Below are 26016 nucleotides of genomic sequence, written 5' to 3' on the forward strand. Positions count from 1 at the left end.
AGTGGAGAAATGGAGGGGATCCGGTAATAATTGCCTCTGGCCGCATTGGAACAGGCCAATCCAAAGGTGTGAGGCCTTATTGATTACCAGTGGAGGGATTTTCATCTTGGGGTTCAACAGAAAGGACAGCACGTCCAAAAAGGAAACAATTTGGTCCTGTACAGAGCTTTCGCTCCCTCAGTCTGCTTCTGGCCTCGTCTGGAAGTTTCTTAAGCTAGGCCGGCCCTACCATTTGGTGGGAGCTGCAGGTGCAGAGCAGCGACACAGTGTCAGAAAATGGAACTGTCTTTGCCTTCAGTGTGCCCTGCACCCCCTTAACTTTGACCCTTGCTTCTCATTTCCCCCATACCCACAATGCTTTGTGCTTTTTTGGTGTTCTTTGTTTTTATTATAACCAGTCTCTTTAGTAATGTTAAGGTGGCCAAGAGGCTCCGGAATTTGGGTTCTCCTTTCTCTCCGCTCAGCGTTTCTTTCCTTTGCCCCGGGACCTGGCATCTCGACTCTTGCTCCTCTTCCGCCTCCCCCAGGAGCAGGATCTGATGAGGGAGATAATCTTGCTGGGCTTCCGGCTTGAACCTGCCGAGGAAACAGGAAAAGGAAGTAGACACATGACTCCCTGGAGCACAAGGGCCTGCTTATGGGCACAGTGTGCAGGCAAACAAGGAAGTGGGAGAGATGGAAAGATCAGGCAGGCAGGGTTAGGAGCCTGAGTTGAAAAAGAGAGACCCATTAACTTAAACTGGGTTAATAGCCATTTCCTCCTGTTAAGAGAAATATGGGAATTGTAGTTCTGTGATGGAGAGGAGGGATAGTGTAGGCCTAATCCAGGGATGGGAAACTTGCAGCCTTCCAGATGTTGTTGGTCTCCAACACCCATCATCTCAAGCCAGCATGGTGTGTAGAGAAGTCAGGAGCTGGGGGCCACCAACATCCTCAGCATGTGACAAGGTCTGAGCTGGTTGCTCCAAGCTCAGACCGCATGGCTTTAACAAGCCATTCTTGTGTTCCTATACCACTTGGCTTCTGTAACTAAGCCAGGCTTTCCTGCCTTTGCAACATTTTCTGAATGCTGTGTGGAAGAGCACATGAATCTGACCTTTGGAGAGTTTGTAAGTAAACCATTTTAACTTACCAAACATTGTCTTTTTCTATGCTGGGGGAAGAGGAGACTATTTTGTAACTCACAAGGGCATATATTAAAGGTTCAACAGTCTATATTTCCACGTTTTCCTAGCTGCACATTTTGTGATTTTAAATCTCTGCTGGGGTTCTCCCACCAACTAATAATTGTCCCAAGCCGAGATCTAGGCAGCCAATGAATTCTCATATTATACCTATTTTCCCCCTTGTCACCAACAGGTAGGGCGTAAGGCAGGAGGCCAACAGTAGGGGGAGCTAGAGCCAATGATGGGCAGAGCCAACTAATTCTGCTTTTGCCTCCATCTTCATCCCTGCTGATGTCTATAAGGACAACACTGAAACTAAGGAGGAGGAAGCTGATAGGAAACTGGTTGTAAGTAAGAAGGCAAACAAATGGAGTCTCGCTGAAGACAGACTGAACATTTAGCCTAAAGCAGCCTTTCTCAGCCTGTGGTTGAGATGATGTTGAACTACAACTCCCATCACCCCTAGCTAGCAAGGCCAGAGCTCAGGGATGATGGGAGTTGTAGTCCAACAATGTCTGGGGACCCACAGGTTGAGAACCGCTGGGCCCTAAAGGATCAGCCTCCACTGTGGGGCTTTATAGTGGCCTTTGAAGGGCTGCATGGCCCTGATCTGGCTTAAAGAAGAAGAAGCCTAAGAACAGAGACTTGATGTTGCCCATCAGCAGTGAACACCTGGGCAGCGGACTGAACCAGGGGCACTGGTCACACTATGGCGAGATGCATTTCTATTTAAGCAACCATAATGACAAAACTGTGGCCTGTTTTATCCTCATTTTTGGCAATGGAAGAAGTGGCCATCCTAAAGAGACCAGTTCAGAACCTAAGCGTTGCTGGTTATCAGCTAGAGTAGGAAGGTGATTGATAGGAGCCACCAAAGGGCAGAACTGTCAGCTCTCGACGGACGTTTAGCATCTCTTACTTCTCCGGGGAGACTTCCTTCTGCTACTTCTGCTCTTACTGGTTTTCCTGAAACGAGAACAAGCCCGTCAAGACCACTCCATGCAATGACATCACACAATTCCCTACGGCCGGCGTGGGAAATTTTCCCAGCTTTGGATCCCTGGACAAATTTAGTTACCTTGCAACATTATTTTTTAGGATGCAAGCAGGCTTGCCTTCAATAGCTGCCCCCCCCCCCGGTCTCTTGGTTTCTTAACCCACTAGATGCACGCCCACAACCAGTAACATATGTATACTGGAGGTGAAATCTACCTAGAGGTTGTCCAGACTTCCGTTCACACCATGTTATCAGGCACAGATCCAGGCTCTAAAGCTCTGTGTTGGGACGGATGTATTTCTGCCCTATCGCTTTCCCCAGGAAAAACCACATTTTACCACTGAGTTGGAGCAAATGGCAACTAGGTTTTCTGCCAGTTGCCATTTGCTCCAATTCAGCATTAAAATGTGGGTTCTCAGGGCCTGGATAGCTCAGTTGGTTAGAGCATGCATGGTGCTGATAACACCAAAGTTGCAGGTTTGATCCCCGTATGGCTCAGCTGCAGATTCCTGCATTGCAGGGGGTTGGACTAGATGATCCTTGAGGTCCCTTCTAACTCTACAATTCTATGATTCCATGAAAGCGCCGTGATAACAACTGCTTGGACAGGGAGCTTTAAAGTGCAGGCCTGTGCCTGGAAAGCATGGCACAAAAGGAAGTCCAGATGAACCCCAAGTCTGAAAATCAGTTTCAACATTTGATGTGTTTCAATTTGGGGTGGTTGCAACTCAGCTTTCAGGGGGCCACAAAACAAACAAACCAGCTCTGAAATCTGTTTTCCAAATTGCAGAGCTATAATGCTGTTTGTCAAATCCAATACTGAATAGCTTTAATTCTGTTCTAAAAGTTGCGTTTTAGATGTTGTTAAGACACCCTGGGATCTGTATGTGGAAAGGTGGGATAAAAGAAACAATGATGAAAATAAAAATAAGCAATAAGCAATAAGCAATAAAATACATTTCACTGTTTGATTAAATAACCAATAGATACTGGTTTGCTAATCCCCAATCATAGGGACACAGGTGGCGCTGTGGGTTAAACCACAGAGCCTAGGACTTGCCGATCAGAAGGTCGGCGGTTCAAATCCCTGCAACGGGGTGAGCTCCCATTGCTCGGTCCCTGCTCCTGCCAACCTAGCAGTTCGAAAGCACGTCAGAGTGCAAGTAGATAAATAGGTACTGCTCCGGTGGGAAGGTAAACGGTGTTTCCGTGTGCTGCTCTGGTTCGCCAGAAGCGGCTTAGTCATGCTAGCCACATGACCCGGAAGCTGTACGCTGGCTCCCTTGGCCAATAAAGCGAGATGAGCGCCGCAACCCCAGAGTCGGCCACGACTGGACCGATTGGTCAGGGGTCCCTTTACCTTTTTAATCCCCAATCATTCCTAGTCCAACAACACCTCAGAGGCTTACAGGTGCCGCCCTTCTTTGTTTACAGGCTGACATGACTTGCATCTTCCAGGTTCCTAAAGGGTTTGGTTGACTGCCAAGTGATGTGGTGGCTCTCTGTGGTATCCCCTGCCCCTGCAATCTTTGCAGCAACTTTATGGCTGTGTACACGCAGCATACATTTAAAGCACATATGGCTTTCCCTCAAAGAACCCTGGGAGCTGTAGTTTGTGAAGGGTGCTGGGAATTCTAGCTCTGTGAGAGGTAAGTTGCCATTCCCAGGGGTGCGCATGCGTGCCTAGGGAAACGCGCTTTCAATGTCTGCTATGTACACAGCCTCTGTATGGCGCCTGGCCCCAGGGCACTCAAATCAGCTTCATGCCGGGTGGGGATTTCAAGCCAGGTCTCCCACTGTCCTGGTCTGTTGCTCTGACCATTACACCCCGCTGCCTCCCAGTAGTTGCTTGCTTGCTCTCTCCTGCTTTTCAAAACAGTGTGTTTGAGCTGGAGCGCTGCAAATTTCAGCTCCCTTAACGCCCCTCCCCTCTCCCAAACAAGCCCTCACCCAGTACCTGCTCATCCTCGGGCTCCTCTCAGTCCTCTCGGGCTGGCTGTCCCGACTCCTGGTGCTGGGTGGGCGCTCCAATGGCTCCGGCACCCCCAGCTCCTCAAACTCAGTTGTCCTTCCTTCGCTTTCAAATGGAGAAGGGCTGGGGGCTCTGGAGCTGGGCTGGCTCCCCATGGAGAAAACCAGGCTGCGCCTGCTCCTGACATCCTCTTGTGCAGGGCTGCGAACTTCAGCGGGGGAATAGATACTCCGGATGCTCACTGTTTCTTCTAGGTTTAAGGATCCCAGGCTCTGGGGCAGACAGATGGATCAGGACCGTTGAATGCACCACCAGATAATTCTAACCCTTGTCTTATCCTCACAATAACCCTGCCAGGTAGGTTCGGCTGAGAACCAGTGGCTGGCTCAAGGGAACCCAGCGAGCTTCGTGGCTTTGGGACTGGAACCCAGGTCTCCCAGGTGCTAGTCCAACACTCTGACCAGCACACCACACTACCGGGGTCTGGAGTGGGCTGCAGTCTTGGAAGCAAGGTTCAGATGCAGCATTTCTGTGGGCCCAATTGGCACATGAGGGTCCACACACTCCTGCCTCTTCCCTCACCATACTCATGTCTATTCCACCACTTTGCCATCTACACCAATGGGTGGAGCAGCACAGAAAATATCCCAGGTGTGTGTGTGCATGTGTGCGTGTGTGCTTTTTTTTTTTTTTTTTTTTTGGTCCCTTTCCACCAAACATCCCCTCCACCCTCCACCCAGCTTACGGAATCAAACTGCCGTTTGCTCTTTCTTTAAAAAAGCAGAAATGTTCATACAAATCTGATTTAACAGACTCCTGCAAGAGCTGTAAGAGAAGCAACCCGAATTGGGGGCTGCTTCGTGTTCTTCGTGATATGTGAGTGCATGTACCAAGCTGTTTGTAAATTAAAAGATAACTCCTCTCTCTCTCTCTCTCTCTCTCTCTCTCTCTCTCTCTCTCTCTCTCTCTCTTCTCTCCAACGGATGTCCAACCAGCTTAAAGCATCCAAGGATCGAATTGTGTTGCTAAGAGGTGGGAGGGGAATCAAATCAGTTCTGAGTCTCTTCTTACTGCTTCTCCCTGTTTTTCCCACCCCAGACCTCTCCCATGAGCTTCCTGCAGCATCAGAGATGTTGGTATGGGGCAGCAAGGGGGGCATGGAGAAGGCAGAAGGCAGCAAGGGTAAGGTTACCAGACGTCCCCGTTTCCCGGGGGCAGTCCCCAGATTTACAAATCAGTCCCCTGGCAAAATCCATCTATTTAGTAGTGTCCCCGGATTCATTGGAAAAAATCTGGTAGCCTTAAGCAAGGGGGCATGGAGACATGGAGAAGGGCTGTAGCCGAGTAGCAGAGCATCTGAAGAAGGTTCCAGGTTTGATCCCTGGCATCTTCCTAGAGGCCTGGGAGAAACCGCTCTCAGCAATCCTGGATAGCTGCTGCCAGTCTGTGTAGGCAATACTGAGCTAGATAGACCCGTTTCCTGTGCTTATGTTGCCCTGCAAAGTGTCTTGTATAGCGATTACACTATATAAACAGAAAGAGTTGCACACCTGTGCCCTATCGGTCAGGGCCTCCCCAGACCCCCCAGGGTCTTCGCTCTTGCTGTGCAATAGGGGCCCTTGGTCCGAGGGTGGCCGCAGCATGTTGACCACCTTGACCCACAGTTTGAAGATATCCTCTTTCGCGCCAGGCTGGGGGCAGAGCTGCAAGTAGAAGGTGCGGCCGCTCGCCAGCTTGAATCGCAGCTGCTTCTTCTCTGCGTTGTGGAGCGAGATCTTGACAAAATGCAGAGGGATAAGCCTGTAGGCGGTGGGAAGGAGGAATTAGGGGCGTGATTCAGTTTGGGTGCTGATTCAGCACATACAAAAACAGCCCCGATTTGGTCCAAACAACTTCAGAAGGTGTCAGTTTGGGGTCCAAAGCTGAACCCCAATTAAGAAAGACATGAAGTTTTTGTGCCTCCCAGTTCACTATTAGTGAGGAAAATGAAGAAATGGTTTTAGCCTCTCTCTTGTTCTCTGTTTGGCAGAACTGGGTGAACTTTGCAAGCATAGCCTGGATGGATAAATCCCCCAAATTCTAGACAAATAGGTCCATGGTTCTTCATCTATTTAAAAAAACAACAAATATTTCTGCACTGTCAGGCTGCTCTCTGCAATCTTTTTCAAGCAGGTGAGGCTTGTCTAGAAGCTGGTAGCCAACAACCATCAAGACCACTGAGTAAACACCTACTAATTGATACAAACACCTAGCAAATGATACAAAACCCTCCAGAAATGGTCACGGTGCACATTCAAAGCAGGTGCTTGCAACAATACAAAATTTCCTCTGCTTTTCCTCCCTTTTCTATACAAAGCTGACAAAACACACACACACACACACACACACACACACACACACACACACAGAGGCTCAGCTCCACCTGCCACCTTCCATTCCTAGATGACCTTGGTTGCTCATTCATCAGCATTCATTGTTAGCGGCCAGCCCACCAAGAAGGATTGCAAACCCTTCCAGGAAAAGTTGGCCAAGAGGGGTGGGAGACAGAGAGCCTCTGCCAATCAGTGTAGACAGTCCTCAGCTAGACGGACCAATGGTCTAACTCAGCATGGCAGCTTGCTGTGGACTTGGGAACTGAGGAATCCAGAGAGGACAGGAAGCAGGGCTGAATTGAAGCCACGCTCAGTCACAGAAGCTGTCGGCAGTGCCAAAGCTACTAGACTCCTGCCTGCCAATAGCTGCCTGTCTGCCCACGGTCCTTGCCTGTTAAATTAAATCAGTGCTGTTCACCCCACTTCTCCAAGCAGTGAGGATGTTCCAGAGATGCAAAATGTACAGGTTGAGCATAGGTGGAGGAAGAACAGACAGCCAAAACTGTCATCCTCCAGTAAGGCAGTTAGCTCCCCAAAGTGCTCCCACAGTTTACACCTCAGTTCTCTCTCCCTCACCCCATTCTGTCTCATTCAAAATTTCCGTCTGTTGCCCAAAATGCTTGTCCTGTTCTCCACTCACACATAGCATACCCGCTACCTTTGACCAGAGGGGAGATGGATAAGGATGACACAACTTCTCCAAGCGTCACCTAATCACTTTGGACAAGTTTCCCTGTTCCAAAGATGAGTCTGACAACTTTGCTGCAGTACATAGAATCATAGAATTATAGAGTGGGGCAGGACCATGAGGGGCATCTAGCCCAGGGGTCAGCAAACTTTTTCAGCAGGGGCCAGTCCACTGTCCCTCAGACCTTGTGGGGGCCCAGACTATATTTTGAAAAAGAAAAGGGGAAAAAAATGAACGAATTCCTATGCCCCACAAATAACCCAGGGATGCATTTTAAATAAAAGCACACATTCTACTCATGTAAAAACACCAGGCAGGCCCCACAAATAACCCAGAGATGCATGTTAAATAAAAGGACACATTCTACTCAAGTAAAAACACACTGATTCCCGGACCACCCGCGGGCTGGATTTAGAAGGCAATTGGGCCGGATCCGGGCCCCGGGCGTTAGTTTGCCTACCCATGATCTAGTCCAACCCCCTGCAATGCAGCAATCTTTTGCCCAATGTGGGGCTCAAACCCACAAATCCCATTAAGAGATTAAGAGTCTCAAGTTCTACTGGCTGAGCCATGAGCCGTGATAAAGGACCCCTCCATCATAATGAGTACTGTACTTTTCCATGTATAAGACTAGTTGTTGTTTTTTTAATTTTAAAATTATGCTAAAAAGTGGGGGCCGTCTTGTACATGGATAGTGCATAGGTTCCTGCTGTGGCTGTCAGCGGCTATTGGGCGTGTTATTGGTTGCTGCATCAATAGTTGGTGTTGATTGCCTGACACTGCGGCAATTGGGCGGGTGATTGGCAGCTTCTGCTGGCGAGAGGACACACAAGAGGCAGATTTTGCAAGGAGTGGTTTTTGGCACCCCCCAAAAAAAACAACTCTGTGCCATCTCCCCCTTGTTTTCTTAAATTGGAGTCCCCCAAAATAGGGGGCGTCTTATACATGGGGGCGTCTTATACACGGAAAAATACAGGGAAAAAACCCAGCAGGTTTAAATAACAATTTAAAGTTCACAATTAAAAACAAATTTCAGAAGTCATAGTGTGGTCATTTTGGTTCTATCAACCCTATCCTGTCCACCCCCACCCCAAACTCACCCTTGTAAGATTGCCAACCTTTTAAAAAAAGGATTGCGAGAGTCTTCAGTCCAGGAAAAGCTGTGGCGTAACAGGCAGAAATGAACAGGTGAAGCTTTTTTTTACAGCCTAGAGATACCATGAACACGTCACCCATGATTTTGACCTGTTCAAGTTGTAGCATCTCCATCCATTAAAAATGGTGGCCTGTCTTACGTTAGGAAGCCTTGAAAGGCATTGCAGCATCTGCAGGATTTTCTGTATGGAGCTGGGAGCTGGGCTTACCTGGTGAGCTCTAATCCCAGCGACGAGGAAGACTGGCGGATCAAGGTTTTAAACTTCTGGGGTGTCTCTTCGGGAGGGCAGGTGGGGCGAGCCAGAAGCAGCACGTTGGGTACCGTCATGCTGGAGGAGGTGCAAGCAACCCCGACAGTCACAGTCTGGACTTGGTTGTGTACGTCAATCACCTCTCCTCGCTTGTTAATCTGCAGAGAACAGGAAAGGGCAGTGACAGATACACAGGGCCTCATTCAGCAGAATGAGCAGGCACTGATGGTGTATCACATCATAAGTCTTTCATAAGACCGTCTCAAGAAGGGCGGTGCCTGAGACCTCACTGTGCCACTCAGAATGCTGTTGGCATCAGCAGAGCATAAAAGTAAATTCCTGGAATATATTGTTTCCTCAGTTTTCTGACAGGCCAGCTCAAACAAACTTTATGAAAGCTGCTCAGCCTAAGCAGCCACATCCCAGCTGTTTTGGGTTGTTCTTGTTTAAATACTGTGTGGAAATCACCATAGAATCTGAATCTTTGGTGGCCACCAGTGTTTTAAGAAGTCTAGCTTATGGCTGGGATCCAAAGGATTGCTTCAGATATGACCAAAAGACTGGCAATTATGCCCAGTGAAGTTGACCTCTTTTAAGCAAGTTGGTGCTTCTCCCATATTACAAACCTTATGAGGAATGGTTGAGGGAGTTGGGTATGTTTAGCCTGGAAAAGAGGCGAATGAGAGGAGATATGATAGTCATCTTCAAATATCTTAAGGATGGAAGATGGAGCAAGCTTGTTTTCTCCTGCTCTGGAGAGTAGGATTCAAACCAATGAATTCAAGTTACAAAAAAAGGAGATTCCGCCTAGACATGAAGAAGAACTGTATTGCCAATAAGACTCCCATGAGAGGGGGTGGACTCGCCTTCACCAGAGGTTTTTAAGCAGAGGTCGGATGGCTATCTGTCACAGATCGTTTAGGTGAGATTCCTGCATAGCTTCACCATTAATTTCTGGGGGGTGGAAGATGTCAGATTGATTGTGTGTCATTTATGTTTTAAGTAACCTTAACATTCAGTATGGCAAGTTCCATTTAAAAAGCGATAGAGGAAAGAAAAACAGCTTTGGACACACTGCTTACTATTGGCATTCTTCAGCAGATATTTGCTGAACAAATAAAATCTTACAGATCGGAGACGAATGAAATGAGGAATGAAATTAAGCCAGACATGAATGAAATGGGGAAAGGTATCAGAAATGATATAGATGCTCTAGACAACGAAGAACTGGCAGGACAGAGAGATGAAACCATGGCAAAACTAGAAGGAGCAACTGATGAAATGGAAGAACCCACTATACAAGTGTATGGAGAAATGAAGCAACCAAACGATAAAGCTGAGATTTTGGAGAACAAAAATAAAGTTATAAATGGAGAGATGCAGAGTTATCTGGATAATCTGACATCAATAGAATTGAGAGAGAAAGAGTTCTACCTATGTCTTGGAGTGATCCCAGGGGATAAAGCAATTTTTCATTTATTTATTTTTTGGAAAAAGAATGGAAGAAACACAAGTGGAAGAATCAATACTAAATAAGGCTGGAAGAATATAGCAAATGCAACATGAAGTGGAAACTGAAGATACAGAACTGGGTGTGGACCAATGGATAATAAGAAAAGGGTTATGGAATATTATCTCAATATATGATCACAACGGAGAGACTTTTACATGAGCAAATAGGGGAAAGTTTGTCATTAGTTAATAAGGAGGCATGGTTGCTGAAATTGTTGGAGGCAAAGTTGATATGTCTTTCCAACAGAGGAAACCAAAGAGTGCTGCATTCTCAAACCTATTTAGGCCTCTCTTGTAGGCAGGTTTTCAATTAAAGTCTCCACCTGCTTAACAACATATGGAGTGGTCTTAATTTGGAAGCTCTCTTTCCACAAGGAGGATCTGGACAAATTTCAGTGAGTCCTGCCTTCAATTTAAATAAATAAACAAATAAACAAACAAATAAATAAATGTGCTTGAGAAAGAGGGGGGAGCTTCTGAATGTAACAACAAGCTGAAGCTGATATGCTTAAAAAGAAGAAGAATCAGAATAAGGAAATCTAAGCTGTTTTGCAGAAACATAACACAAATTACTCTTGTCCTGCCTGTCAGGCACTCGCTCTGAAGTCTGAAATTGCTGCATAGGATAATAAGGGCCTATAATGACTGCCAGTTAACTGTTTTTACATCTCCATAAGAACAGGGAAGATAATTTAAGGGATGTGAGTAACGTGCCACCCTGCATTTCACAAATGAAAGCAGGGACACACTTGGAGGAGGACGGCTGTCGCTGAGTGGGTAGAGCACCTGCTTGGCATGCAGAAGGTCCCGGGTTCAATCCTTGACATTTCCACATAGGCCTGGGAAAGGCTCCCTGCCTGATACCTCAGAGAGCTGCTGCTAGTTGCTATAAATAATAACTACCTGGATGGACCAGTGGTCCGATTTGGTCTATTATTTGATTGATTGATTGATTGATTGATTGATTACCTGCTCTTCACCCTAAGCTCCCAGGGCAAGTTACGGCATAAAAACACAATATAAAAACAATTCAAAACAACTAGCAACCATAAAAATAAGTTGGGTCTTATTTTGACGCCTCAAGTATCAAAAGCTGAGGTAAAAAGGCACGTCCTTAGCTGTATATAATGAAGGTGACACACCTTTCACACACATTTCTCTGATGAAAATAGAGACATCCTATTCCATCATAATAATTTTACTATTTATACCCTGCCCATCTGACCGGGTTGCCCCAGCCATTCTGGGCGACTTCTAACATATATGAAAGCATACTAAAACATTAAGCATCACAAAGATTCCCTATACCCTATGCCTTCAGGTGGCTTGGGGGGTCGGGTAACTCCATACCCTCCAACATTTCTCTGATGAAAATAGGAACGTCCCAAGGAAAAGTGGAATATTCTGGCATCAAATCAGAAGCCAGGACAGCTTCTGTAAATCCAGGACTACCCCTGGGAAATAAGGTAAAAGGTATAGGACCACTGGACGGTTAAGTCCAGTCAAAGGCGACTATGGGGTTGCGGCGCTCATCTTGCTTTCAGGTCGAGGGAGCCGGTGTTTGTCCACAGACAGCTTTCTGGGTCATGTGGCCAGCATGACTAAACCGCTTCTGGTGCAATGGGACACTGTGACAGAAACCAGAGCGCATGGAAATGCCATTTACCTTCCCGCCGCAGCGGTACCTATTTATCTATTTGTACTGGTGTGCTTTCAAACTGCTAGGTTTGAAGATTTTTTGAACCTATTTTCCCTGGAAAATAAGGATATTTGGAGGGTCTGACATCTGTGGGGAGGGAGTTCCATAGTTTGGGGGCTGCCGTAGAGAATATCTTCTCCCAAGCTGCCACTCTCTCCCCACCCCAAGCAACAGAACTACTAAGAGGGCCCCCTCTGCCAGTCTCAGCACCTAAGAAGGTCTATAGGGAAGGAAGGCCTGAGCCTCCAAAGCAGCTTCGTTTCTGTAAATTTGCAGCTGCCATATTCCCACACAGAAAGTACCTGAGGTATTGCCACAGCTCTCAGCTCTGCATTGGTTTTTCTTTTTCATTTTAAACCCAGCTATATTCAATAACTCTGCAATAGCTGGTCCTGCACTAAAGCAGGGCTTGTTAGTAAACTGATCAAAGCAGTGTCCCTTAAACAAACAAACAAGAACATTTAATCTCCTGTGGATCTGGCCGTGTTAATTGCAGAAGAAATTACAGTCAAACTCATTCAGCGGCAATCTGACAGGTGGTTTTGTGTGTGGCACCGGGGGCAAGCAGCGGCATTTATATCCAGGAAGAACCGACTTTGTCATAGCCTGGATCTAAGTCCTATCGTATGATTTAATATTAAAATCACAAAGATGTTGCACTAAGGGGAAAACATCTCATAATTGCTGTTTGTGATAAATGGCTGTGTTTTGTTGTTCAAAACAGGCCTCCTCTTTCCTTTTCTGAGCCACAGTTCAACATGAATTGCATCAAATGCAAAGTGTGAAGTGGGAGACAGTGCGCTCGATGTTGCCTTGGTGTTTGTGAATGTGCGTCTGCAGGCAAGTGCGCTAGGGATATGACTTCTAGAGCTGTGGGGAGGGAGTTCCATAGTTTGGGGGCCACCCCAGAGAATGTCTGGTCCTCTGTATATAACACACACACCATCCTTCACATCCTGGTTGTCTTGTTCAGCAGGGATGCTGGCAGCACCAGGAAGCAGGAGGGTGGGATTAGGGGCTGCACTGAGGAAGGATAGTCCAGGGGCAGAGGAGGCTGGTCCATTTGGGTATATGGGGCACTGCCCCCCACCAACCTCAGTCTGGCCAGACGCCACCTGTGTATCAGTTTTTTTCTCCTTAGTTTCAGTGCTGCCGCTTGTGGAAGGGTGGAAGAGGGGTAAATATATAATTAGTTGATTCTGCCTCTCATTGGTTCTGGCTCGTTAGCGCCACCTACTGTTGGTCTCCCTGCCTTCCGCCCTATCGGTACCAATGGGCATCAGTCATCGCAGGCTGTGGGTTCTCTACCTAAATTCTAGTGGTTTGTCATTCAGGAACAGCAGAAGGTAAAGGCAGGAGCAAAAGAGGAACAATGGTTTGCATGGGAAGGATGTCAGAATAGGAGCCATCCCTAGGATTTAAGAGTCATTTGGGCATCTGTAGTATCAGTCCCTCTGCTGTAGACCACCCCTTCCGTAATGTATGTATGATGTACTGGGGGGTGGTCTTGGGCTACAGGGTGGCAGTTTCAAAAGTCTATACAGCGGTACCTTGGGTTAAGAACTTAATTCGTTCTGGAGGTCCATTCTTAACCTGAAACTGTTCTTAACCTGAGACACCACTTTAGCTAATGGGGCCTCCCACTGCTGCCGCACGATTTCTGTTCTCATCCTGAAGCAAAGTTCTTAACCCGAGGTACTATTTCTGGGTTAGTGGAGTCTGTAACCTGAAGCGTCTGTAACCCAAGGTACCACTGTATAAGAGCTTGCACACCTTTGTTCTGGGTTCCTCCTCCCTCCTGCATGTGGTGAGTGAGGACCCTGTTGCAACAGTTCAAGAAAGATCAGACTTACTAGCTGCTTTGCTTCTCAATATTCTCTGGTTGGCCTCTGTTATTTGCTCCTACCAGTAGGGAACCCACTTAAGGACTCTGTACGGGCGCTTGGGTACCCCATAAGGGAAAAGGAGCAGGTTTTGTTTACATCATTGTTAAGACTGCCAGTTTTCAAACTCCTCTTGTAAACTATGCTTTTAACAGTCGATTACCCTACAATAGGTGATCATGCTTACCATCTCCAAGTCTTAAAAAGATTCCCTGGCCGTTTTCTTAAAGTCACGCCCGTGCTAAAAGCTCAGAAGTTGTCCTAGATGTTTGCTTACTTTTTAAAAACTGGTCATTGGGCAAGCCTATTTATTTTCCTGTCAGTTCTTCGTGCAAAGGCAGAAATTCAACCAGTGGAGCTTTTCCTGGCCTGGAGAGGCAACAACGAGAGAGACTTCATCCATTCAGGTTCTGCCTGCCCAGTAGCTATTAAAGGCACAGGAGCTGCTGCTGCTGCTTCTGTTGTTTTTAAAGGTGCAGCCTTAGAGGATAAGGAAGGGCTGATAACACTTGCTAAATGATAAATGCCTAATAATGAACAACCATTTCATGCAGCCTTGAGCCCCAGAATTTCTCCCTTGGAAGACGAGAAGCTGCCTTATAATGAGTCAGACCATTGGTCCGTCTTGCTCAGTGTGGTCCACTGTGACTGGCAGAAGCTCTCCAGGGCTAAAGACAAGGGTCTCTCTCAGCCGTCCCTGTCAGGGGCTGAACCTGGCACCTTCTGCATGCCAAGCACGTGGAGCTTCATCCCTTCCCCTATTACCTGAGAGATTAAGTCATCAGGAGAGATGGGAAGGGGGGTGGGCCTAGAGTGGCCATCTTCTTCCTCTTCTTTTAACTTCCTCTGTCCCTGTGCTTTTAGGAGCAGCCTGCCAGGAAGGAAATGAAGCAGCTTCGGTTCTTCCTGTCCTTTTTAATCCCAGCCCTCAAGAAATGGCTGCATCTGCTACAATTCTGGGCAGAGAAACACCTCACACATTTCCAGGGCAGGCCTGAAGGGCAAAATGGCGCACGCAAGCCCCTTTCCACGTACAGAAGCCAAACAGACAAGCAATTTAGTACTAAATAATAATAATCAGAGCCAGATTAGGACCTTTAGAGGCCCTAAGCACTTAAAAGATTTTAGTGCCCCCATATAGATCCAACTCAAAGTATAAATAAAATAAAATATTTTTCAAAATGGAAAAAACCCTACAGTAAGATGGAAAATGATTTTTTAAATATATATGTATACTGCCACTTTATCTATATTTGAATTTTTTTTCTCCTACTTTTTCCTAATTGCAAAGTCTTTGATCGGCTCCTCAAAACTAATCTCACATAACTCATCAGCTTCTATACTTAGTAGAGATAAGGCTAGCCGCCAGGTCTTGTCGCATAGTGGTTCTGCTGGGATTTTTTAATAGGCTTCAACTGAGAAAATGAATGCTCAGCTGAGCAATCTGTGACCATTCATGTTAAAAATCCAGCCATGGAAAATCTCTGTGGCAACTCCCTTCCCTTGATTCCCTAAACTTGTGCTTATTTTGCCTAATGGTTAATCCAACCCTAATACCGTATTGGCCCGTATATAAGCCTCACCCGAATATAAGCCACACACTGAAAATTGGAGGGGGGCGGAGAGAGAGAAAATGAAAAAACACCCGAATATAAGCCACTCCATTCCTCGTTGCTCCTGGCTGCATATGGGGGGTGGGCACTGCATTGCCAGCATCCTTTCTCCTTCCTTGCTCTCTCCCTTCCTGGCCTTGGAGAGGAGAGGGTGGGCACCACTTTGCCACACTGCTGGCGCTGTTTGCCCCGTGCTCCTGGCTGCATACTGTAAGGTCGTGAATATAAGCCGCACTTTAACTTTTCACGGTGGGAATTTGGGGGGGAAGTGAGGCTTATATTCAGGCCAATATGGGAATAATAATAATAATAATAATAATAATAATAATAATAATAATGCTGGTTGGTTTATTACCTGTCCGTCACCCTCCCTGTGAGAGAGGCTTGCGACAATTTAAAATGCAACTTTAAAAACAGTGTTACCCAGATTACAACCGCAAGTGTAGGGTGGGTCTTAAAACATACATTGCAGGGGTCAGAGGCAAGGGCGGAAGCAAAGACACTTGATTCAGGCAGTGGATCTGAGACTCCCCCCACCCCTGTCTTTGTACTGCTGCTGTGTTGTGGCTGCAGCCAGCACAGCCACAGGTGTGGTGATGGGGCTGGCAGCAGTGCCGGGGCAGGAACAGGGTGGGGACCTGGATCTGTGGGGTGCGGTGGGTGTTGTGGGGTGGAGATGGCAGCACTGGGGAGGGGGTGGTGTTGGGGCCTTTTGCCTACAGCAGCAAAATGTCTCAGGCCGGCCCTGGTCAAAGGCCGGGATGAAGTGGTGCATCTTCAGAATTTGCCGGAAACTTCTATTGAGAGCCAGCGTGGTGTAGTGGTTAAGAGCAGTAGACTCGTAATCTGGTGAACCAGGTTCAATTCCCTGCTCCTCCACATGCAGCTGCTGGGTGACCTTGGGCTAGTCACACTTCTTTGAAGTCTCTCAGCCCCACTCGCCTCGCAGAGTGTTGTGGGGGAGGAAGGGAAAGGAGAATGTTAGCCACTTTGAGACTCCTTCAGGTAGTGATAAAGCGGGATATCAAACTCTTATTCTCTGCCACCCTCCTATGCCCCACCACTGCTTCTTGCTGCCTCGTATCCTTCAACTGACTCAGGCGTCTCACTTGAGAATAGTAGGGCCAGCCCCAGCTATTTCTTCCCTCTGCCCGCTTTCTAGGGAAGAGGTGCCCTTGGGGAAAGGGTGACGAGAACAAAATTCACCTGGCAACCAGAAGGGTTATTTGATCTTGCTGCAAGTTACCTGCACAAAGTCACTTTCCAACATGGGAGCAAGCCTGAGTAAGGCGTATTCCCCTTGACTAAGCTGGCTCTGCAATGGTCCCATCTCCCTGTTGAAAAGTCCTTTGCCGTAGTCGCCTCCCGCTGAGACGCTGGGCAGCTGGGATCTCAGTGTCTTCCCTCGTCCTGAACCTACAACGGCGTGCAGTTGGGGGAGAAACAGGGAGGAAGAACCTCTGTGAGTTAGGCATGCTAAATAGGCCAATGACCAGCGGGCGAGACAATTGTGAGCCAGTGTGGTGTAGTGGTTAAGGGACTGGAGTGGGGACCTGCGAGACCAGGGTTCAAATCTCCACTCAGCCATGAAGCTCACTGGGTGACCTTGGGTCAGTCACAGCCTAGCCTACCTCATGGTTTGGGTTGTGAGGATAAAATGGAGATGGTGAGGAACTTAGATTTCAGTTTCACATGCTTGGCCCAGGGGAAAAAATGGGGTTGGGAGAGTGGGGGAAAGCCGTCAGCAATCTCACCCACTATTGCACTCAATCTGGGAGAATGTTTGGGTACAACTGGACACCATTTTGAATCAAGATGGCAGATGGAATCTTTCAAAACTGCACTGATTTTAACCACTGATTCCATAAGTGCCCAGATTTCTTTTTTAATTCCTGAGGAACATATGGCACTATAATTCCTGAAGGTCATAAAAAATAACTACCGTAAGTTCTACTTCTGCCAGAGAGCCCATCTCCAGCTTTCCCAGAAAGTTCTGCAGATGACAGGGGGAGGTGCTACCTATGATCCAGCCTGCTAAAAACACCCCCTGCATTCTGTAAATGCAGGTGTAGAGTAACGGCTGAGAGACTGAGCTACCAGTAATGAATTTCCCTGTTTGATCCCATCCAATTCTACAATTATATGATTCTATGAACTCACCAGAAGGCCTTAGGAAAGCCATTCTCTCGCTTTGTTTCTTCCAGAGTCCCTTCATCTGCAGTATAGGGAAATAATACTACTTCTTTATCTCGCGGGGCGTTATAAGGATTACAATGAGGAAATTCATGTGCTTTGAACAGCACCGTACAAATGCTAAGTACATGAGGTTGAAGACTCAGTTGTAGTAGCATCCCCCCCTCCCTTGTTTATGGAATGCTTCCCCAAGGGGACCTGCCTGGCTCCAACCTTGTGGTGGTTTTGCATTTTCATTTTTCTGGGCAGCAACTAATGATTTGGAATTGTTATCATTGTATTGTTCTTTTTTTTTTAATGGCTTATAGCCTGCTTTGGGACTTCTTAGTGAGAAGCTATATACAAATTTAATAAACCTAAACCTAATAATGAGGGAGATGGGGAGCTTTCAAAAATATGACCTCTTCTGCTGAAGCCCAGAATTCTGACATCTCATTCTGAGCTCAGTCATTCTCACCCAGGCTCAGTTTCCCTTTGATAAAATAGACTGAAATGACGAACACTGCTTTGAGCTTTTTGGGCGAAATGCAGGATACAGGAGTATTGTTTTGGGGGGGGGGGTTGTTCCAGTAGGCTCTAGAACTTCTGCTCCATCCCCTTTTAAAAATGTAAAATATACTTTGCTTACAGGGCAGATTTCCCTCTGAAACTTTGCCTAAATTTGCATCTGAACTTATAAAGGAGCATATGCACAAATATGGCCCATAGTCCTGTGTCTTGATTTGTTTAAGGATCTTGCAATGCTCCTGGCAGGATAAACTACTGTTAGTACTGCTAATTGTATAATTTGCATCGATAATAATGCCAATCAGCTTCTCAGTGCTAGGTGTTTTGATCACATGACCAAAAGTGGACCCTCCCCTTTCTATGAACAGTACATATGCGCATGTCTGTCACTCACTGAGTGCAGCATCCGAGTGGCAATGTGAATGACCCATCACAGATCAAATACTTTTGCCCCACCTCCCATGACTTCAGACGCAATGGAGTTTTCAATGGAGTTGGTTCGTGCAGGTTCAGCTCTGCTTCATCAAGGATTGTATAATCAAGTGATGTGCACAGATACACATTCATGTGAAGGGGCCCCCTGGGAAACCGTAACAAGCAGTGAGTTCTAATATCCTCAAGGGCACGCTGGGACATGCTCTCTGGTAAGAGAACAAATGTTTGTGCTTGGAATGTCTGTTGACTATTTCAGTAGCCTGGCACCTGTTTTCCCCCATCTCCTGCAACTGTGTACACACCATACATTTAAAACATATGAGCCTCCCCCCTAAAAAAAAAAATAATCGTTGGAACTGTAGTTTTTTGGGTGTACTATGAAGGGGTAACCTACAGTTCCGACGATTCTTTGAAGAAGTAATGTGCTTTAAGTGAAGGGTGTGTATGCAGCCTCAGAGAGAAAGGCCTGTCCTTGCCGTTTATTTGTCTCTAGGGAATAGTCACCATTCATAGGACTTTACAGCCTCCCTTATTAGAGGACCATCTCAGGCAACTGCTTGTAGTAGCCTTGGTTATCACCCTCCCTGCCTCTCTCCCAGAGTCCCGCCAAAAATCTCTAGGTCTAGGAGTCACTGACCGTCTTTTTGTAGCTTGTAACATAAGGTCTTCAATGTTAACTCCCCACAGCTGCTGCCTCTGTGCTTCCCCCTCCCTTGGCTTGGGGGATGAATGTTGTGATGTCATCATTGCCTCTATGACCTTTTTAGCCCAGGCCTTAATGGGTGGCTGGGGTAAAGAGGAAGGGGTTAGCGGCTAGGAGTCCGTCTCTACTCCCTGGACTGGTAGGTTCAGGATCTGGGCTGGTTCTCTTCACGACACATGGTGCGTATGACCTTAGGAAGTGGCCTTATTGGACTCAAACCACTGGTCCATCCAGCTCAATATTGTCAACACTGATTGGCAGCGACACTCTGGGGTTTCAGGCAAGCGTATCTCACCACCCCACTTGGAGATGGCAAGGATTGAACCAGGAACCGTCTGCATGCAACAAAGGCTAGGGTCAAAAAAAGGTAAACAGACCGTGCTGCTGGAAAGCTGCAGCCAACATGTGGTTTCCCCCTCTTCCCTCCCTCTCAGCTTCGTAGTCCAACCCCCTTCTCTCCCCAGATCCCTTTCCTGCTATGGTGGTGATCAGGTGTGATGGAGGAAGACAGAGCTCCTGTAGCTTTGGCTAGACAAAGGGATGAAAACAGGTGCAGCCTTTATCCCCTCCCATTAGGCCGAATGAGGTCACAGAGTCATAGTCAAAAAATCATAGAGTTGGAAGGGACTACAAGAACCATCTGGTCCAGCCCCCTGCAATGCAGGAATCTTTTGCCCAACAAGATTAAGAGTCTTGTGCTCTACTGACTGATCTGACTGCTTCAGGCAAATTAGGACCATAGGAAATTACCTGACACTGAGGCTGATCATTGGTCTATCTAACTGAGTATTCTCTATACCAATGAGCAGAGGCTCTCCAGGGTTTCAGATTCGAGTCCTAGACCAATGATCTGCGTGATCCTTGCATGTTTGTTTTCCAGCGATGGGGAGAGGAGGGCTTTTCTGTCCAAGGTCCTGAAATAACTTGGCCAGCCTTGCTGTTCTGCCTCAGGCAGCACCTTGGGGCCACCCTGTGCACCTACCCAAATGGCCTTGGAATACCTGTAGATACAGAAACCTGTGCACAATGGGAGATTTTGCAAATGGTCTCTGAAAGCACCTGCTGCCCTAAGCCAGATGATGCAAAGGAGATCTGATGAGAGACGTCCTGGGAACTCACAGCCTTGAGGTCCACAATGGAAGCAAGATAAGATAGAGAAATACTAAGTTGAATAATCGTGCTGAAGTTATTTCCTCTTCCTTTAATGTATATTCAGATTCCTGAAGCTGAACCACTCCGAGAGCAACTTCAGCTGAAATGCAGCATCAGTTCCAATTGCAAATCGCCGCACCTACCAAATTTCAAGATGAGCAAAAAGCAACCTGGGTCAACAAATGGACAGCAGATTAACTAAGGCTGAGCCAAAACCGCCCCTCTTCCCCCTTTCCAAAAAATATACACCCCTTGCAAAAATGGTAATTGCTTTTCTGCTCCTTTGGGGGGTTGGGAGGATCAATTTATCTCACTTGGGGGGGGGGTTGCCACTTAACTCATTGAGGGCTTATCCACACTTCATTTTGTCCCACTGTTTCCCTCCCCCCACCCAAAGGTGGGGGAAACTGCTCTTTAGCACTCAATCGGAGCGGCAATATGGGTTTTTACACAGATTGATGTTTACTCTGATTTAGAGCCAGAGCTAAAGAGTGGGTCTTCCCTTGGAAAGGAGCCGGGCAAGGGGGACGACCGCTCAGAAGCATGCCTAGAAAGAGCAGTTCAAGTGGGAAACTGCTCAGACTCATGCTTTCTAGGCAGAGGATAAGCAAAAGTGTGGATGGCCCCCTAGTCTCTTGTCCGTAAGTTCAGCAGATGGAAAGCTGTAGACTAGGGAGTCTCACATGTGGCTTCACTTCCCAGAATGCCTTGGGAATGATGGGATGAGACATGGCAGCGCTTCCTAAGCCTTCCAGGAACTGTACTACATGGGAAGCAGCAAAGAGTGTCTTTTGCTGCTGTTACCAGCTATGGACATTTTTTTTAAAGTTGAAACAAGCAAGGGGAAAATGGGAGATCATGGACTACCTTGGTGGGGTTTTTTGTTTTTTGTTTTGGTTAAATAATTTTTATTTACTTTTACATTTATATCATAGTAATGTCCAATAACATAACGTACATTTTCTAACCCCCCCCCCACGACTTCCCTCAACTTCCTCTTCTGGTTTTTTTAACATATAAATTTCCCTGCTTATTTTGTTAACTCTTGAAATTAAACTTAACTTGCATGTTATTATCCTCTTACCATTCTAACATCAATATATATTTTCTATATCTATATTGATTTTGTCCATTGTAAGTGTTTACACAAAACCTCCTAGTGAGTCCAGTTCTTTACATTGTTTCTGTAAATACAGCACAAATGGTTCCCATTCTTTTTTAAAGTCTTTATTGTCTTTGTCTCTTAATCCTTCAGTTAGCTTTGCCATTGCCACGTATTCCGCCAGTTTTTCTTGCCATTGTTCTTCAGTTGGTATTTCATCGCTTTTCCATTTTGGGGCCAGTAATATTCTAGCCGCTGTTGTCGCATACATTAAAAGTTTCTTCTGATCATGGACTACCTTGTAAAGGTAAGTGAACATTTCAGAAAAATCCCCTCCCCTGATTTTTCAGGAGAGTTTAATTTCTCCCCAAACACCTAATGAATAGTTGAAAAACATCGGTCTTGGAATTTTCAGCACAGCTCTAGTATTAACTATACTCATCAGAGCAGAGCTTCCGCCATGTTGGGTCCCATGGTTAAACTATTATTTCTGGATAGCTAAAAGTCACCTTTCCTGGCCACGAAAATGATTTCAAGTCCCCTCTCCTCAATATGCCTTTGCTTCCCCCACACCTCCTCCTCCTCCTTGCTGAAGTGAGCATCTCATTCTCAGCAGCTAATGAAGAAGAAGAAAAATGCCTTGATAGGAAAATAGTGGAGAGAGAGAGATTGGCAGGCAGAATCTCGAGGAGAGATGTAATTGACCTGGAATTGAAAAGGATGAGCACTGTCTAGGCAAGGCAATGGGGTGGAGGGAGGCAGATGTGGCTGGTTTGAAAATTGTGATACTGCAGAAGGCAACAGGGCTGCTCTGAAACTTTTCCCCTGAATCAGCCAGGGACAAACAATATTGAAGAGGTATTGCGTGACTCTGCAAAGAGATTGCCACTCTTCTCTCCCCCCCTCAAAAAAAAATGTCTTTGTGCTTTGGCAGGTGCATGACAGGCAGGAATTCAACAGGCAGCACACCAATCACTGCAGCTGGGAAATCAATGCCTGGGAAAGCATTGCCTGTTGAATTTCAGCCTGTCACAGAGGTTTTAAAAATAACAGATCTTCCAGCTGTGTTGGAGAGGGCCAATTCTAATCAATCTGGCTGGTGTGTGTGTGTGTGTGTTTTGGAGGATATTGGGTGTCTGGTGTTTTTCTCATAACAGGAAATAGAAAAAGGTGGGGGGGAGGGTGGGGGGAAGGAACCATTTACCTCCCAACAACTATAAGTGGCAGATTTTGTTTATTGTAAGTTAGTTATCACCCTACTTCCTTTTGCTATCTGAAAATGGCACTTATATTGACGCTTTCCCAGCATGCAAATGTATTTAAAAGTAATCAGTTGGTGAAAAAGACAAATTAGTTGACTGAAATTCTTCTTCGTTGGCTGGAAACCCGGAACATATGAAAGGCAGGTGAACATCCTGTGGTCTGTATGCTGGCAGGAACCCCTCGCTTCAATAAGTAGGAGGGTGCAGGGATGGTTAGGAGGGAGCCTTTGACTGCAAAGAAGCGGAGGTGTTTTGAAACGGCAGTTTGAGGCAGTCTGCTGCGGCTCCATCCCTGGTGCACGACCAAGGACGCCTTTCAAGCTGATCCACCTGACACCATGTCAAGCAAAGCAATAGGCAGGAGAGACAGATGAAAGCTGAGGAAGATGTGGGTTGACAGGATGCAATCGACAATTATTAAGCCCCGCTGGAAGATTCCGGGGGGAAACAAGCACAAGGTTGCTGAGAGCTGAGGAGGCCGCTTACCTGTCTGATCTTTCTGTAAAACGGCACATTTGTACAGTCCCCGTCGCTTTTCGCTCTGCAGCCCAGTTGGTTATATCAATTGTGCCAGAAATGTAGTAAATGCTTCAGCTGAAAGGCAGCATTCTTTTCTGCGGAACCTTCCGGGGACTTCATGGGCAGGGGCCTGAGGCAACAGTAAGCTGAGCAATGGATGCGACGCTTACTTTTCTACTCTTCTAGCTACACAAAAGTTAGAAGTTTCTGTACACACACACACAACCCCTACCTCCAGCCATGCAAGCAAGAGATATTGCCACAGTTCAAGGGCACATTCCAGCCAGGCAAAATCACTTGAGGAATAGGGAAAGCAGGGCCTGTCAGAGGAGTGGCCTGAGGAAAATGGGATGCAAAGAGGTTGAGGGAACATTCTTTCACATGTGGTAGACTTGTAAAAGGGTAAAAGAGTATTGGGAAATAATCCATAGTGAATTGAAAAAAATCTTTAAAAGTACCCCCCCCCAAAAAAAACCCCCAGTGTCCTATTTGTTGAGGATAATTCAGACTGAAATTCCTAGGTGTCAAAAAAGGTTATTTATGTATGCCACTACTGCGGCCCATGTTTTGTTAGCCCCAAAATGGGAAACGAGTGAGAAAAAGAAAATGATTCTGGGAATTCCCTGAGCATCTTTTACTAGTGAAAGACCACCTGCCCACTGTGACTTATTGAATTGCAGGATTCCCTGGCTGCAGAGATCAAGGGCACAATGAGAAAGAGCGTGGACACCTCTGGTTCCTCGGAGTGCAAGTAAGTGGGAAGGGCACAAGATACCTGGTGTGTGTGTTCGTGTGTGCAAGATAGACCCATAAAAATGAGTGGCGAGAGCAAAAAGCTCTTAGAGGATGGCGTCATGAATGCAGCACAATCCCTGAGGCCAAACGGGGGAAGAAGGAGGAGCCTTTGGATCAGGAGGTGAAATTCAGAATGATGGCAGGGAGGGAGCGGCCCGTGTTTTGTTAGCCCCGAAAATGGAGAACGAGTGAGGTCCCAACTGAAGAAGAATGACAACTTAAGCTGACACAATATGCGCAGCTTGCAGATTTACCATATAGAATAAGAGAACAAGAAGAACATAGGTTTAGAGAAGATTGGAAAACGTTTATTGAATATATGGGAGGGGGGTTGTGTACACCTGAAAACGCTGGCAGCGTTAAGATAAATTCAACAGTGTAAGTAAGTTATGATGGATGCAATAATGGAATACTGAATGGCATAGTTTTTGTAAAATATGCAGGGATTTATGATATGCAAAATGAACCATGGAAAGAGAAGAAGGGAAGCTATTGATATTTTAAGAATGTTTAAATGAGTATTGTAAAACAGAAAATTTAATTTAAAAAATTGTGTGTGTGAAAATGGGGTGTGACCTGGAGAGAGTCTCAAGGACGAGAGAGAGAGAGAGAGAGAGAGAGAGAGAGAGAGAGAGAGAGAGAGAGAGAGAGCATTTCACCTCCAGGCCTGAGGATCTCCCTTCTCCAGTCTCATTAGTACCCATTTGAATACTGGTGCACTACATAATGGTAGCTTCCTACCTAGGAATGCAGGATGCCTCTATCGTAACAGGGGGTTCCATGCAAACTCCTTCCTGAAACAGAAAAGGATGAACATTGACATCTCTTACTAAAATGGATTTCCATCTATTCTTTTAGCAGGGGATTCAATGGAAGCCTGCATGGAAACCCCTGCCAAAACATTGGGAGAAAAGTCTTTCACGGCGACTCTGATGCACACCCCTCCCTGAACCAGTCTGAATCCTGCTCGGTTTGATTGCAGTTTCCTGTTCCTCCCACCCCTCCTGTTCATACTGCCCACCTCACACCAACAAGACCATTTCGGCCTCAGCCGTTGAAGGAGGAGACAGGTGGTGATGATAGAGCAAAACAGCTAGGGAGCTGCAAAGCCTGTCCTTACAGTTCCTCCATCACTTGGGCCTCTGTCTCTGTCTGCGTCTCTCTCCACTCTCTCCCTTCTCATCAGTGTCCAATGCGGCTGCAATGGTGAAGCAGCGCTAGGAAATCTGTGGTGATATTGTGGTGGTAAAGTGAACTGCAGTGTGACAACAGTCTTACAGGGCCTCTCCTCCTCCCAGAGGGGAGGGGTTGTGAGCGGGAACAGCTTCCCGCTGGGGCAGGGAGGCGTCCTCGGCTGGAATATGTGTGCTGTGTTGGAGGATTGGGTATGTGCCATCATCTACCCCCCCTCTTTTGGGTATTCCGTTAAAGGAATCCGGCGGTCGTGGATCCTGTCCGATGCCCTGCTGGTGGCAAGGGCAATGGAACGACCCCTGGTGATGTCATGGGGGAGCTTCCAGTTGTATTTGCATCAACAAGCTCCTCCCATTGGTTTTTAACCCTGATATGACTCCTGGCTGTGCGGGGTGGAGTCTGGTATTGCTGTTTCATCCAGTGCCTAAGCCAGTACTACTCACATGCTGTAACCAATAAAAGTTGTGGCCTAATTTTGCCCATTAACCTAAAATAATGTGTCTTTGTGTCTTACTATACTCCTATGCAGGTGGCGGGTCCTCGACTCACAAAGAGAGAGAGAGAGAGAGAGAGAGAGAGAGAGAGAGAGAATCATTTCCTATGAGAAATCTCTAAACCATTTAATAGATTTAGATTTTTGCACACACACACACGCACGCACAAACACACAAGCTTTCTGGTAAGGCTGTCTGGCTATCTCCATGCATACCATTTCAGCTGCTCTTTGCTGGATGAGATCTGTTGGCGAAGAGGGCAACCTCCAAGAGAAGACTGCCCTGGCGCGATTGCCTGCATTTCCTCTTGGCATCACATGCTATGCTGCTTCTGAGGTTCCAGCGATGCCCT

General features: G+C 46.7%; 2 protein-coding genes across 3 annotated transcripts; one reads left to right on the plus strand and one right to left on the minus strand.

Annotated features, from left to right (window-relative positions):
- Positions 1–365: 365 nt before the first annotated feature.
- Positions 366–19221, minus strand: LOC310747944 (Golgi-associated RAB2 interactor protein 4-like). Its single transcript, XM_083583402.1, has 8 exons — positions 19081–19221; positions 17469–17523; positions 16555–16718; positions 8560–8759; positions 5686–5935; positions 4121–4407; positions 2086–2132; positions 366–576 (listed from the first exon to the last, which is right to left on the minus strand). The coding sequence occupies exons 2-8, from the start codon at positions 17521–17523 to the stop codon at positions 461–463; spliced, it is 1119 nt and encodes a 372-aa protein (XP_083439528.1). The 5' UTR covers positions 19081–19221; the 3' UTR covers positions 366–460.
- LOC310748128 (uncharacterized protein) lies at positions 585–25814 on the plus strand. Of its 2 annotated transcripts, XM_083583730.1 has the most exons (5): positions 585–1109; positions 5234–5317; positions 20363–20450; positions 23860–23932; positions 24835–25814. In XM_083583730.1, the coding sequence occupies exons 1-5, from the start codon at positions 1086–1088 to the stop codon at positions 24950–24952; spliced, it is 387 nt and encodes a 128-aa protein (XP_083439856.1). In that variant the 5' UTR covers positions 585–1085; the 3' UTR covers positions 24953–25814. The 2 variants fall into 2 exon arrangements, 1 of the variants encoding a protein (XP_083439856.1); XR_014541104.1 differs by lacking the exons at positions 585–1109; positions 23860–23932; positions 24835–25814 and adding an exon at positions 4952–5011 and having other exon boundaries at positions 20363–20447.
- The last annotated feature ends 202 nt before the right edge of the window (positions 25815–26016 follow it).

The sequence above is a fragment of the Podarcis filfolensis genome (genome assembly GCF_964270895.1).
Source record: "Podarcis filfolensis genome assembly, chromosome: 13".
NCBI lineage: Eukaryota > Metazoa > Chordata > Lepidosauria > Squamata > Lacertidae > Podarcis > Podarcis filfolensis.